The following is a 13,555-nucleotide window of genomic DNA, read 5'->3' as shown; positions in this document are numbered from 1 at the left end:
GGGGGGGGGGGGGGAGAAAAAAGGAGAAAAGAAGGGACAGATGAGAAAAAAAACGTGTAATAACAGGAAAACCTGGTAGATATGCAGCATCTCTGCTTGCATGACTCAGTGGACAGAACACGATGGATACATGTGTCAAGCTTGCCTTCCCATTATTCAGGTCACTGCAAAAAGCACAGTGGTCAATAATTCATGGGCTGCTTTTCTGCTATTAAATAATTTCTAAGGCAGAAGTGGGAAAGGCTGTATTCATACGGTATATATGCACTTGCGGCATCTTGTAACCCTCCTCTCTAAAAAAGGACCTCAGGAGGTGGGGGTGTCAATGAGTGGTGAGTTTGGGGGATTTTTTGACATCGGCAATCATCAACAATCTGCACACCATTTGAGAAATGAATGAGCGAGGGAGCGGAAATGACAGCTTCGGCCAATTTTAGATGAAAAGGGTGAAAGACAGGCAGTTGCCATAGTGACGACTGTGGACTAAATTGTCACAATGATTGAGTGTCAGCTCATAGTTGTAAGTTGCAGCCGAGCCAGTGTGGAGTTGCAATAACCATTTGTCCCAAACTGGGAAAATACATTAACGGGCCACGCCAGCCTCCACATCGCTCTCTGTGTCACCGTGCTGCTTAATAGAGACCAGCACCTATGGGAATTCAATCATACCTCACATGCAGGGAGAGTATTTTTCATTCCCCACATTGGTTTTAACACGCTGTGGTTTTGGCATTCATTCAGACAACTGAAAGCCACTGCTCTCAGGAACATGTGTGTATCGTGGAAGATAGTGATTTAGTTTTTGGAGGATTTCAAATGTTTTGAATAAGCTTTAACTTCAGTCTTACGTCCAGAGTGTGATTTCTTTTTCAATGAAGTCTTTAAAAGCTTCTATGGAAGGTGAGTGGTTTGGTTTGACCTGTGGCTAGGTCTGCACAAGATTGCTTTCTGCTAAAACATTGACGAGCCGAGGGAGCCCACGGTGAATCCTTGGGAGCTGGCTATTTGACAGTCTGAGATTCTCAGACAGATGAAAAGTGTCACATTTGAGCAGAGTTCACCAAATGTCTGAGTGGAGAAAAAAATGGAGCCATCTGCTGTTTCTTCTCTGGTCTCGGCTTCCACCCACTCCATCATTAGAGTCGCTCCCTCAGATTGCCTTCACTCAAGCCTTTATCACCCAGCTGAAGCTGTGCTATTGCAGTTGGCATTCAGAGTGGGCAACAACTAGCGCAAAACAATTCATCTTAGCCTTTTCATCCAGAAGAATTTATGGAAAAGTGAGCAATCCAACCACAAATGGCCATGTGCTATTTGAATGTGGACAACTGGTTGTGCATAGTGGGTATCAACTTGTGGATAGTTGTTACTTCAAACTTTAAAGGTGTGGAGACTTTACTTTCACAAGAACCGTGAGAAGACATCTTGTAACAGCTTTTCAAGTATACATTTGAAAAGATATTTTACAGGACTATCCAATTATGCACAATAAATGATGCACTATATTTTTGGAGGTAAAGACTTTTTGTTAGGCAGCAGCAGTACACAGCCTTAATTTACAGAGAGTCTGTCTTTTCTTTATTTTTTTAGGTTGACAGTCCTGCTTACTTTTACTTCAACATATGAGCCACAACTAAAATTCATTCATTAAAATCTGTCAGCCCAGAATTGGCACAGACCCCAGTGGAACATATACATTTAAATTCAGCAGGTGCTACTCTTGACTAGAGAAACCCATCACTGTGTCCCGCCCCTCCATTTCAGTACAACATCTTCATTAGCTTTAAACCATACCTTTGGGTCCGGTGAGAGAGGCCTCTGGAGCTTTGCCTCCATCACCACAGTGGTTCTCATCAAAGGGCAGACAGTGGTCCCCCGTTCCTGCCACCACCTCTGCGTTCGATTGCAGATCCTTGCTCCCGGTTAAGGTTTTCGGTCGGTAGATCCTCCGGGAGTTTGTGTCTGACACATACAGCTGGCCAGTTACTGGATCAGTTGCCAGGTAATACCTGTGTGCAGGGTTGTTACTGCATTCAAGACAATAACTCAGTTAGAGATTATATACGGTCCCTTCAGTTTATAGACACTGGCAGGGTTTTCTTTAAATGCGCTTTTCTTTCAATGCAGCCAAATAGTCGTTTAATGGTGCTAATTTACCCCTGAAACGTGATCTAATGCAATAATCTCTGTGAAATACCTGAAAGGGCCTGTAAGCCCCAACTGACCCCTGATGAAATTTATCCTTATTTTCCATCTGAATTAAACATTTACAGTCAAGATTATTAAAGAGCTGATTACATTATACTTCCCCAGAGCTAACATTGTTTTCAATGTACATTACATTTTCTAGTTGTGTAGATACAAAACACTTCTTAGAAAATGCTCTCAGAACATTAAAATGTGCTGCGCCTGCGTCCTTCATACATTGTTTTAAGTGTAATGGAATCAGGGAGCATTCTGAAAATATTTTTTTTTGAAATTTCATTAAATGACAGAAAGTTATTGCTAATGTTTGGTCAGGTTAAGGGACCAGTGTGTAGGATTTAGTGGCTTCTAGCTGTGTAGTTGCAGATTGCAACTCATTTGGCCTCCCCCCTCCTCTTCCAAGCGCAAAGCAGAAACTATGGTGGCCACAAAATATGCAAAAAAAAAAAACAGCCAGTGTTTGTTTTGTCTGTTCTGGGCTACAGTAGAAACATGGCAGTTTAACATGGCAGACTCCATGGAAGGCAACAATTAAAGGCTCATTGTAAAGTAACAAAAAGACTCCTATTTTCAGGTGATTATACACTAATGAAAACATATTATGTTCCATTTCTGCCAATAGATGCTCCTAAATGGTACACACTGAATTTTAAGCCCTTAGTGTCTAAGCTGTCATAAAGAATGTTATTTCCTAAAACACACACCCTAAATGGCTAATTAAGTGTAACTTTCTTTTCAGTCTAGTTGCAGCTTAAAATATAAAGTAATTTTTAACTGAAAATTAGTAGCAACATTGAAATTTATATGTATAGTGAACTGAAGAAGGAAACAATGTCTTTAATGTTGGGTCTGGGTAAACTGGGTCAAGAATTTCCACAGCAGAAAAGAAAGGGTAGGGCTGAATGAAAAATAGAAGACAGAAAGTGAGACAAGGTTAAAAAGATAAAAGAAAGAAGAAAGAAGTCAAACTGAATTGAATAGGATACCACTACAGTGAGCTTCCAGTTTACAAAGCAGAAATGACAACTTGTGTGCCAGATCATTTAATTTATTATCACTCCCCTATTGGGAAAAGCCTTTGGAAATTACAGAAATGACTGGCTTATGTTAACAAAGTGCAACAGCTAATGGCATTGCATCTGGGTCTGCTTATTTGTGTTCTGTCTCATAATGGTTTTAACCCTTTTTTAAATCAAAGAGCAAATGTGTCAAGGATTAGGAGTCACAAAATGTAATTATCATTTTCTGTGACGGCCCCTTTTGAACAAATTTCAGAAAAACCATTGAATGAACCTTTTCTATTAAGGCAGAGTTGATACATAGTAGGTCCTTCTGTCATTAAAGAGCTAAAAACAGAGGCAGTTAATATGAAAAATAGCATGCTTTTTACGGTGCAGTCGTAAACATGGCTTCTCTGGTTGTACTCCAGCTTAATGGTACCTCAGTCAATAGTGGTTGGCTTTAGAAGTGGGATAATGTGACGGCAAAATAAATGTGGCAATGAAACATCTCTGTAAAATGATGAAGATGGAGTCATAAAACCTGACAGCTATTATGAGTCAAAGTAAATGCCCAAAATAGTGGTTGCTATCAAGTTCCTATAAAGAATTCAGCAAGACTTACATTAGTAACCCTTTATTTTACAGTCAACCTTCAGGGGGTGGACACAATAAATGAAACACCTGTATGACATTATGCCATCCAATATAACAGCCCTGCAATAAAAAATACATTTGTGAAGTTTCTGATTCTGTTCTGATGTTAACAGATGTATTTTAAGGCTTCATTATGTGGTCTTGTATCTAATATTTTGTTTAACACAAAATACCACCTCTAACTACCTATCCAAACCTCTTTGTCAGCCCATCTGACCACCGAATCAGGTGGTGACTGTGGCTTTTCCAAGTTTCATGTATCCTCCTTTACATCCCCGAAGTTCCATCTTACTTTGTTCCAGGTTGTGGCCTTGCACAGGTGCTAGTGCTAGTCATCACAATGTCCTGGTCACCTTTCAGGCAATTGGAAGCCTCCAAGGGGTCCAGGATTCAGCAGCCCTCATGGTATCAAACGTTAACATTTTTGTCTCTACAGTCCCTTCACTGGCTTTCTGTAGTTGCTCACATTAAGTTCAACACCTTGTTGGTAGCCTATCCCAACACGAATATATCAACATGACTATAGTCAGCCCACAGTTAAACCCAGTCCTGTAGCGAGATCCCTCCAATTATTCTTCTGCAAAGACACACTTAAACCTCTCCTCCATTCTCTCTGACTCACAGAGGAGCCGACACACACACGCCTCCCAAAACGTGTCATGCTGACCTGCCTGTCAAGGAATCCAATTGATTAATTTAGCACTTGTTGGGAGGTGGGCTCGAAACAGACAAAAAAAGTTGTCTTACACAAGTATAAAAGAATCAGCTACATAAACGTTTTGGAATGACTCCCATGGTCGGTTGTCTACGTGCAGCCCAGAGAAGCATGTTTCAGCTTTTACAAGTTTTATTTCAAACATACATTGAGGTCAAGTTTAGCTCTGTTTCCTAAATTAGTGTGGCTACGTTCACACCTGTAGTTTGTATTCTTTGGTCTGAACAAAAGAAAATCTAATCTGTTGTTGCCTTTTAGGTCTAGTCCATTTTACAAAAATAAACCTAAAGGAAACATCAGTCACATGGACTGACAGTGGTCATCTATCCTCCATCATCAGAGCTACACAGACCTTTGGAGGAAAATCAAAACAGGGTTTATTCTGGTGACTGATAACAAGTCATGTTGCACTTTACTGCACTGGACAGCTTTATTTATCTTCTCTGGTGGTCATGTGGAGCTTACAAAGCTTACAAGGAAATGCTTGGATACAGGCATTGATAAAATTGTGCAGCATTTGATCTGAGCAGCTAGAATTAGATGACGGGGAGACAATGCATCCTGTGTTAAGACAACGATGAGGAAACTGCTGCTGGCTTTATGAATAGTTACATACATAGTCACATATCCATATCACATAATCCCATAATACCAGAGACACCTCTTTGACAGCTAGCTTAACAGGGTTAGTCCAGTTTAGTCTGCGTAGCACCTCCAGCACTTACAGTCCAGTTAATCACTGGGACAACATAATTGCCAACAATGTGCGTCCTCACTTGATCTGATTCTGTTGTCTTTATCATGAATACAAAGCAGCTGTGTAATCCCCTGTGGATAAGAGCATCTGCCAAACACCATCACTGTAAATGTAATTATAAGCCTTACAATGGCACTGTTTATTGCAACGCTGTTATATTGGACTGCATTACATTAGGTACACAGGTGTTAACTATATAAGATTTCTTTTTTTAGATTTATACTTCAAAATACTTCAAATGCGTTAAGAGGTACTGTGTATGTTCTAACCATTTCGTCAATAGTCACTTTGCACGAATTCCAACAGACTGTGTGCTCTCTCGTTTTTATGTAATCAAGCTATAATTGGTTTGTTATAATTACACATGGTAATCACTGGTGCTAAAGGCGACTGTAAAAGAAAGAGTTATACATATACTTATAAAGAGAATAATACAGATGGTGATGAACAAAGAATACTAATGCAACATGAACTAAAGATAATACACCTACCTGTGTCTAAAGTCTTTATTTCTATGACAGGGTACAGAGGGAGCAGGAAAAGAGGGAAAAGGAATCAAGACAATGATATTGGTAAATCGTAAAAGGATACTTTTAAGGTTGTTATTAGACAGTTTCCTTGTCACATGAATGACTTATCGGCTTGGCTTGATTTTTTGCTAAAAACCATTCAATGAGTTATTACTCATTGAAACCATGAGTAGAAAGTGCTAACAAGGACAGGAAATTTAGCAAAAATTCCCTTTTTTTCACCCTCACAGTATCTATTCAAGAAAAAACAAACAGCTGAAACTCAGAAAGTCAAAGTATCCCCTTGAAGAATCAACACAGCCACTTGAGAAAGTCACAGGCAATGACAATCCGTTTGGCAGAAAGTGGATAGGTGGGACTGTGGCCTAGAACTACAACCCACAGAGACGAAAATATGTACTCCCATCTTTATAAAGCCCCATCCAGCAATACCACTGTTTATCTCAATTTTACCACTCATATCGAAATATTGATTCTGCCACTTGTTACACTGGCCACTGAAGCCAGAATCTAAATGCAGTTGAAAGGGAATCTCATATGGAGTATTTGGACTCCTATACAACAAGCATCCATCATACATATGAAAAACTGAAACCACTTTGGTCTTTAAATGTTTGGAAGAAACTAATATCAAATACTAAATAAGCCAATATTCTGAAAGCAATAAAGATGTGATATATTATGCAAAAAACACCTTTTCTACTGTATTGTGTAAAATCTGCACTGCAACTGCTATCTAATGTGAAATAGCATTTTTTAGTGTGTCTTTTCTGTCAGACTAAACTTAATTTGGCTCACACAAGTCTTCATTGTAGTGTTTTGTGTTTCTCCTTGTAAACAAAGTAAAATAGTTGCTTGGAGACACAAACCATTTCTTAAACCAATATTTATCTAGGAAAGGGCTGCTGAGCATGCATTCTCCTTTACAGCAGCACCCTGCTTCCCATTCATACTGTTACACACTTCGCCACACAAGAACTTCGCTGTAGTGGCTGATCACTGCACAAGATACCTCGGCAGGTTCCTGAAGTAAAGAGAAATGTTTTATTTGTTGTGTTTTGGTCAATGGACAGTGTAGTTTTAACAGCAACTTACAAACCACTTGATGTACTGCACGCCAACAGTGTGGTGACCTGTGTCCCTTCAAGGCAGTTTTCATATGTTTGTCATGTATGTGTCTCATGAAGGATGATGGCCCGATGTACATTTAATCAACATCTGCCACTGAAATAAGCCAACTGGCCGAATCAGAGTCATTGCTGAGAGAAGCCAACTTGGCATGAGGGCGTAAATCATCCCAATTACACGCTGAAGACAGGATGTCTTTCCTAATTATGGAGATGGATAGGGAAGGATTTCAAATTTCTATGGGTAGGGGAAAGACTTGTGTTACTGGAAGTTTGTCCACCCTGCTATTTTAGTTCCCCCCTAACTGTCGATATTTTTCATATTTTTACATTTTTAAGGGTCGGTTACAGTATGTTGCATGTTCTTATTTGTTTTTGTTGACCTTGAGTTGGAAATAAATATATACAATATACATATTACATACATATATAATGCATATGCAAGCACTATAATGTTTGTAATATAACACAAAACAGAAGCGTAATATTTTGTCCTTCCATGAGTTTATACGGATTCCTTCATATAAACTCAAAAGTTAACACTTAAACCTTGCAATTTAACCATTTGATAAAGGGACAGTGGTCAGCAGGTTGCACAATAACTATCCTGTTTTGATTTTTTAATCAAAAAACTAGGTGTGACATGCTCTTAAACAATTCCCTATAATGGGCCCTTGATCTTACCGGAGCTCCATGATACTTGTGACATTGCCAGATGGGTAGATTCGTCGGATATAGTTGAAATCTCCGACAAACAGACTTCCATCGATGCCCCACGCCAGTGCCACCGGCGCCAACAGCTTGTTGCCTTGGGCCTGCCCATTACAGCTGGGGCACGAGATGCTTCTGCGCCGCCCGTTCCCCATGACTGTGGAGATCACAGGGGGCTGGAGAGAGATGAACTGGTTCTCCCCGCTGCCTTTGTAAAGAATGCCTGGGAAACAAAGCAGCAGTTATTTGCGGGTGTGAAAGCATAATTGGTGTTTGTCACTGGAAGCAAATACTGGACTCATTATTTAAGCAGGAAGTCTCCAGAGGCACATCTCTTTTACAAGACCAACCTGTTGTGTTGTTTGTTCATTACATAATTTAAGGCTGTTTAATTCTATTTTGATAATAACGTTTGCTCAACCATAATCCCACATTCTGTCCATAAATAACTTCAACAGAAATATACCTATGACAGCTTCAGAATATTGTAGAAATAAGATGGTGATGATGGACAGAGGAGTGAAAGGCTTTGTAAGGTTGCCTTTAGAACACATCTGTAATGTGTTTTTTTAGAAAAGTGAAGAATTTTTGGTTTTAAAGAGTTTTGTTTATGTTATTGTGAGTAAAGATCAGACCATGATCTGATTTAAATGGAATAGTGCAGAGTGGAGGGAGCACACAGGCAACCAATTGACCATCAATCCAACTGATATACTTCATTCCCCCGTATTATTACAGAACTGCTTCAGTGGGTTCCTGAAAACCTTCCACAAAGCTGAAGTAAATTTTATGTAAAATAATGTTCTTTTAACTTGACAGGGAGCTGCTTTTCCCCAAGTCACAGAGAGGTGGTAAACATAAATACGGTGCAGTGTACCGCCCCTTTATAACGGTGCATACATTTTCACTGAGGACTCACCAAATTTAGTGAGTCACTACAGATTAATATTTTAACAAGAAACAGATATAACTGGCTTTTTAGGGAAGGGGAGGGGGTGTACTGATATAGTGGGACTCTCTTCAAAGGGGAAAAACACATCAAAGGAAAGAAGTGCATGTTGGAAGCCCTTAATTATTCACATCCAGCAACTTGTTTGAATTCACACCGCCTCTGTCCTAATTAGTGGATCTATGGCACCACTGAATGGCCACATAATGTCGTTCTCCCACAGAGTTATCCCGTAAGCCATCGTAACCCTCGATGTATGTGAAATCGAGCGTGCGGCCATGCTGCTTGTCCCTTCTCTGATTAGTTGCTTTCATTGATTTAATTGATTGAAGGGCAAATTCAAATGAAGGGACAGTCCGGCAAGACTCTTGACAGGACGATCTGACCAATCCGTCTTTTGTATCCGAGAGCATTATACATGAGCCTCTAACAAAGACAAATAGGTCCGGGAGACGGCTTTATGCGTGACGCCATCAAACGTGCGACCTTGGGACTTTAATTGAACTGTGATCCATGCGCCTGCTCACTGAATGAAACGTACACGGTGATGAAAACTCTTACTGAGCTGGCAGGGTGACGCTGCACCCAGAAACATGGCTACAAATAACAAATAAGCTATGTAATCTGACTAGAATTTTAATGTCTGTTTGTGTAATAGCTCCTTAACATTCTCGGTGAAGACAAAGACGTTTGTAATATCCAGGAGCCTAATGCAGTGTGTAGGACATGGATCAGTTACAGCACTACAGCAGTCTAGCAGTTTGGCTGACGTTCAGCTTTAAAAAAAAAAGAAAAACATTTAATGCTGAGGTCATTCTGGCACACTGCCGTGGTCCTCTCTATTTACACTTCCATCATAGTTTACTGTACACACAAGTCTTACCATAGGCTATTAGACAGCGTAATGGAACGGATTAAGTACAATAATTAATCATCAGCTACCCCCCACGATCACGCCACACTTAGTATGGACACTATACTCTTTCACTTTCACACACACATACACAATTCTGCTGCTCTTATGTGATTTAACTCGGAATGAACAAGCAGATTAAGGTTCAGTTTTCTTCCCTCAAGGACACTTGGTCATGACACATTACTGCTGATGATTGTTGCAAGGCTCAAGCTTGTGACGTCTCAGCTGGAGTGCTGCACTGATGGGAATTTTGGCTTCCGACTATCCAGTGCCCCAGGCTGAACAGGGGGACTCCAACAGCGTCCGGACTAAAATGACTTTGGAGTCACTTAATATATAATATTTTTTTTTACTTTCTGGTTTTTGAAGCACAGTTTGGGTAAAATCGATGAAACTGTAAACAAGACTTTCTCAAAAAAAAAAGGATACAGCTAGCATTATGTGAGACAAGCAGAAATACAATTTATACAATTTGGCAAAGGTTTGTTTTTCTGCACAAACTGAAACAAGTAGTGCTCCCTCGACAGATTTTGCAGAGGAGATTTCAAGTCAAAGTATAAATATGGCAGCTGAATGGATCAAACATTAGGGATATGTCTGCTCATTGATTAGTAAACGAATGTGTGGAGGCGTGTTTGAGTTTTGGGTAGAAGTTGGTAAAAGAGAAATATCAGTGTTTCACTTGGCATAGTGAGAAAAGTCTTAGAATCTGTTGTCTCTTGCTCCAAGATCACTCCAATGCTCCTCCATCTAGCAAGCCCATAATGTAATGTAACTGCACGTCACACAGCTTTTAGCACATTATTAAACACTCACACAAAGTTAGACTGATAGTAAAAGAAATGAAATTTGCCAAATGACAACAAAAAGATATTGAAACCAATCCAAAATATGATGGTGAATGCGAGTGTGGAGACGTGGCTCAAGCATGAAGGCCATTTTCTATCATAGAAAATAAAGCAGAAAAAGAGTCATTACAGAAATATTTGAGCAAATAGAGGAAATTGTTGTTGTTCTGCTTCATTCACATACACGCAGCCTACCTCCTGACCTCCTGTGTATAGAACTGATAGTTCCTCTTTACACTGTCCCAAATTACAAGGCCACCTTTTCCACCTCCTCTGAATACGCATATATTTTGTCATTGAATTGATCACCGTTGATCAGTTGATTCCTTTCTTAGAATCATTTACAGAAGGCAATAATTTCTAATTAATAAAGGATAATATGAGTCATTTAGTCGGAAAAAAATGCCAACATCACAGCTTCCAAGATGATTAATGGTACAAACGCAAGGCCGAGCACCTCTATACCTGATAAAAAACTGGAGCGCCCTGAGCAATGTCACCTTGGTGACACAGAGAGAGCGCAGAGATTGGTAGTGGAGGCGCGGGAGTGTGTCTTAATTGCACCCTGTCCTTCTTTGTTCTCCTCTGCCCTGTGTCATTCTCCCAGATACCACCCATTCTCCCACTGATCCACCATGATAGAGGCTAAAAGTGGGCAGGAAACCTCTCAGTGCTTCAAATGCAGCATGTGTGTGAGCTGTACAGTAAGTACACTCAGATACTGAGTTGCTGAACTCTGGCTGTGTCCAATAAGAATCAGCTATGTTACCCTAGATAGAGACAAGCTGCAGATTGAGGGGAAGGCATATCCACTTGTAATGAAGAAAGGAGGGGCAGGAGGACACGACTAAAGCACAGACACCAGCAATTTGCCTTATCTAGCTTGACAGGCTCTGGAGCGGAGGCAGAGAGAGAGAGATACTGCTTTTGCTCGGGTCTTTTGCCACAAACTGTGAGAGAAAAAGTCCTAAAACGTTCGAAGTGGTGCGAAAATGAAGCAGGAGTCACAACACAGAGCGATAGAAAACGTCTGGAGCCAAACCGCTGTGCAGCTACAGAGGACCACCACTCTCTAACATATTTGGTGAAGACATTAGTCAAGGTTTACAGCATTAAAGAATCAATACTGGAGCAGCAATGAAGGCAAACGGTGATATTTGGATTCATCTTCATGCCGGCTGAGGATATCGAACTGCATTCCTTGCCCAAAAACCCACGTGGGCCATAAATCTCAAATGTCAAAAAGTGGCTGAATGCAAGAGTGAATAATTCAGTTTGGATTGAGAAAATGCAAGGGGATTAAAAACTAGGTGCCTACTCACAACCTCTGTGGTAAACATGTATGTGTGAGGGCAAAGGCAGATAGGATTACAGATAGAGGTATGAAACTTTGATGTGAACACAGTATAAACTAGCATAGCAAAGATAACAAAACCATTTCACTGAAAGAGCTCACCTTCTTTGGGTTGAGCTAATAGGATTGTGGCATGAAACCCTTTTGGCAAATTGAGCTCCTGTCAGACAGAACAACACAAGTTTGCTAAACAATTTTTGAATCTTTTCAATTTCATCAGACGTTGCAATTTATTTTTGGGGCGGCGCTGTAATAGGACATGTGAAAAGTGTGAAAAAGCCTCGGGGATGCTGCAGCATTTACTGCACAAGAAAAACTCGACACCATCTGGTTGTTGTTTTATTTCTGTCATCACTGTTTCCATGCACAAGTACAACCGTGCACATGATGATTTTCCATGCACAGTAACATCCAATTTTCTGATAAATCCAAACACGCACCACAGCTCAGTCTAATAAAGGATGCAGCAGACATTAGCATATCACACGTGCAGCACCTATCTGTTGATCACAAACGTATCTCACAACAACTACAACTCCAACTGTGATGCTGCCACAGTGAAGGCTTTGGAGATCGGTGTGCTACACTTTGAGACAGGTGGGATGAAACACAACGCACCGGCAGCAGTCAAGCTAGAAGCATATTTCAGTGTTCTTTTGCACACTTCACAAACTTCACGTTTGGGATGGCTTGACAGATTGGGTACGGCAATGGGCCCCTGTGTCTGTTCTTTTATTGTTCAACAAAGAAGCAGGACAAAGTAGCATCAAGGTTTGAACAAAGTAAAGGAAGGCTTGGTTCTAGAAACTGGTTATATGACATGTTTTCCGCAAACATATTCGACAAAAGACAGTTTGTGCAATCTCTGAGATGTGAGGAGACTGTTATACATGCGGAATACATGGATGATATTACTGTGCAAATCCACTGAGTGTTTGTGGGATGAATACTGCCACTGCCAATTGTGGGCGTGCATGTAAGATGCTATAAAAGACTATATTCAAGTAGTAGGCAGATTGGAGTTCTAGTTACACACCACCTCCTCGGGTTGCCAAAATATCTGGTAACAGAAGCAACCTCTGAGGTTCACTGAAAGTTGATGGAAAGGGGCAAAGAGACTGGCTGAAGTCAGATTTATACTTTTGTGTCAGGCGGTTGCAGAAGGCATGTAAGAAAGGCTCTGTAGCTCCCCCAGAGCCCATGTAAACCTCCTCATTAATATAACTACACATAAGGGCTGTGGAAACACAGCATATATACCGTAATTGTGAATGGTCAGCTTTTTCTGATGTCAGTAGAAATGAAGAGGAATACATATACCAATTCAAGATCAATATCAGCACCATGAATAAATATAAAAGCGGTGTCCATTTTAATGCATAGTTAGCTGCACAAACACTTCAATAGTTAAACCAGTGAACCACATTGACCTATCCAACGTCACCAGACCCACTGGTAGTGCCTTATAAACTACTACTATTCTTTCACATACTGAGGTGATAAATACATACAATTTTATAATGGTAAAACAAAAATCCAAAATAGTTTTTGTATTTAGTCATTACTGGGAACTTCATAGTAATGTGCTGTACACTAAGGTGCTGATAGCTGCTCATGGCCAACCTGTTGGCTGATAAAAAACTCACGCAAAGCTAAATTTGTAAATTTTTGCTGCTTTTTGAGGAACTGACTTTCTGTCAACTTTATTTGTGCACGGCAACAGGGATCAAAATCAAAAAAAGAGTGATACTCCTACTTGTTAGGTGAACAGTACCACCTCGGAGTGAG

At 40.3% G+C, this 13,555-nt stretch overlaps 1 protein-coding gene across 1 annotated transcript in view; it reads right to left on the bottom strand.

Moving 5' to 3' along the window:
* The window catches only part of si:dkey-237h12.3 (teneurin-3), a 119,903-nt gene that overhangs the window by 14,004 nt on the left and 92,344 nt on the right, over positions 1-13,555 (bottom strand). Inside the window, exons 20-21 of the mRNA XM_035669967.1 lie at positions 7,674-7,923; positions 1,795-2,027 (exon numbers count right to left, since the gene is read on the bottom strand). Of these exons, the coding sequence (XP_035525860.1) occupies positions 1,795-2,027; positions 7,674-7,923 (483 nt within the window). The remainder of the gene's footprint in view (positions 1-1,794; positions 2,028-7,673; positions 7,924-13,555) is intronic.

This window comes from Morone saxatilis, unplaced genomic scaffold (assembly GCF_004916995.1).
Source record: "Morone saxatilis isolate NCDOM2014 unplaced genomic scaffold, NCSU_SB_2.0 Contig22, whole genome shotgun sequence".
Classification (NCBI taxonomy): Eukaryota; Metazoa; Chordata; class Actinopteri; family Moronidae; genus Morone; species Morone saxatilis.
The sequence above is the reverse complement of the archived record's forward strand: the minus strand, read 5'-3'. Positions and strand labels throughout refer to the sequence as shown.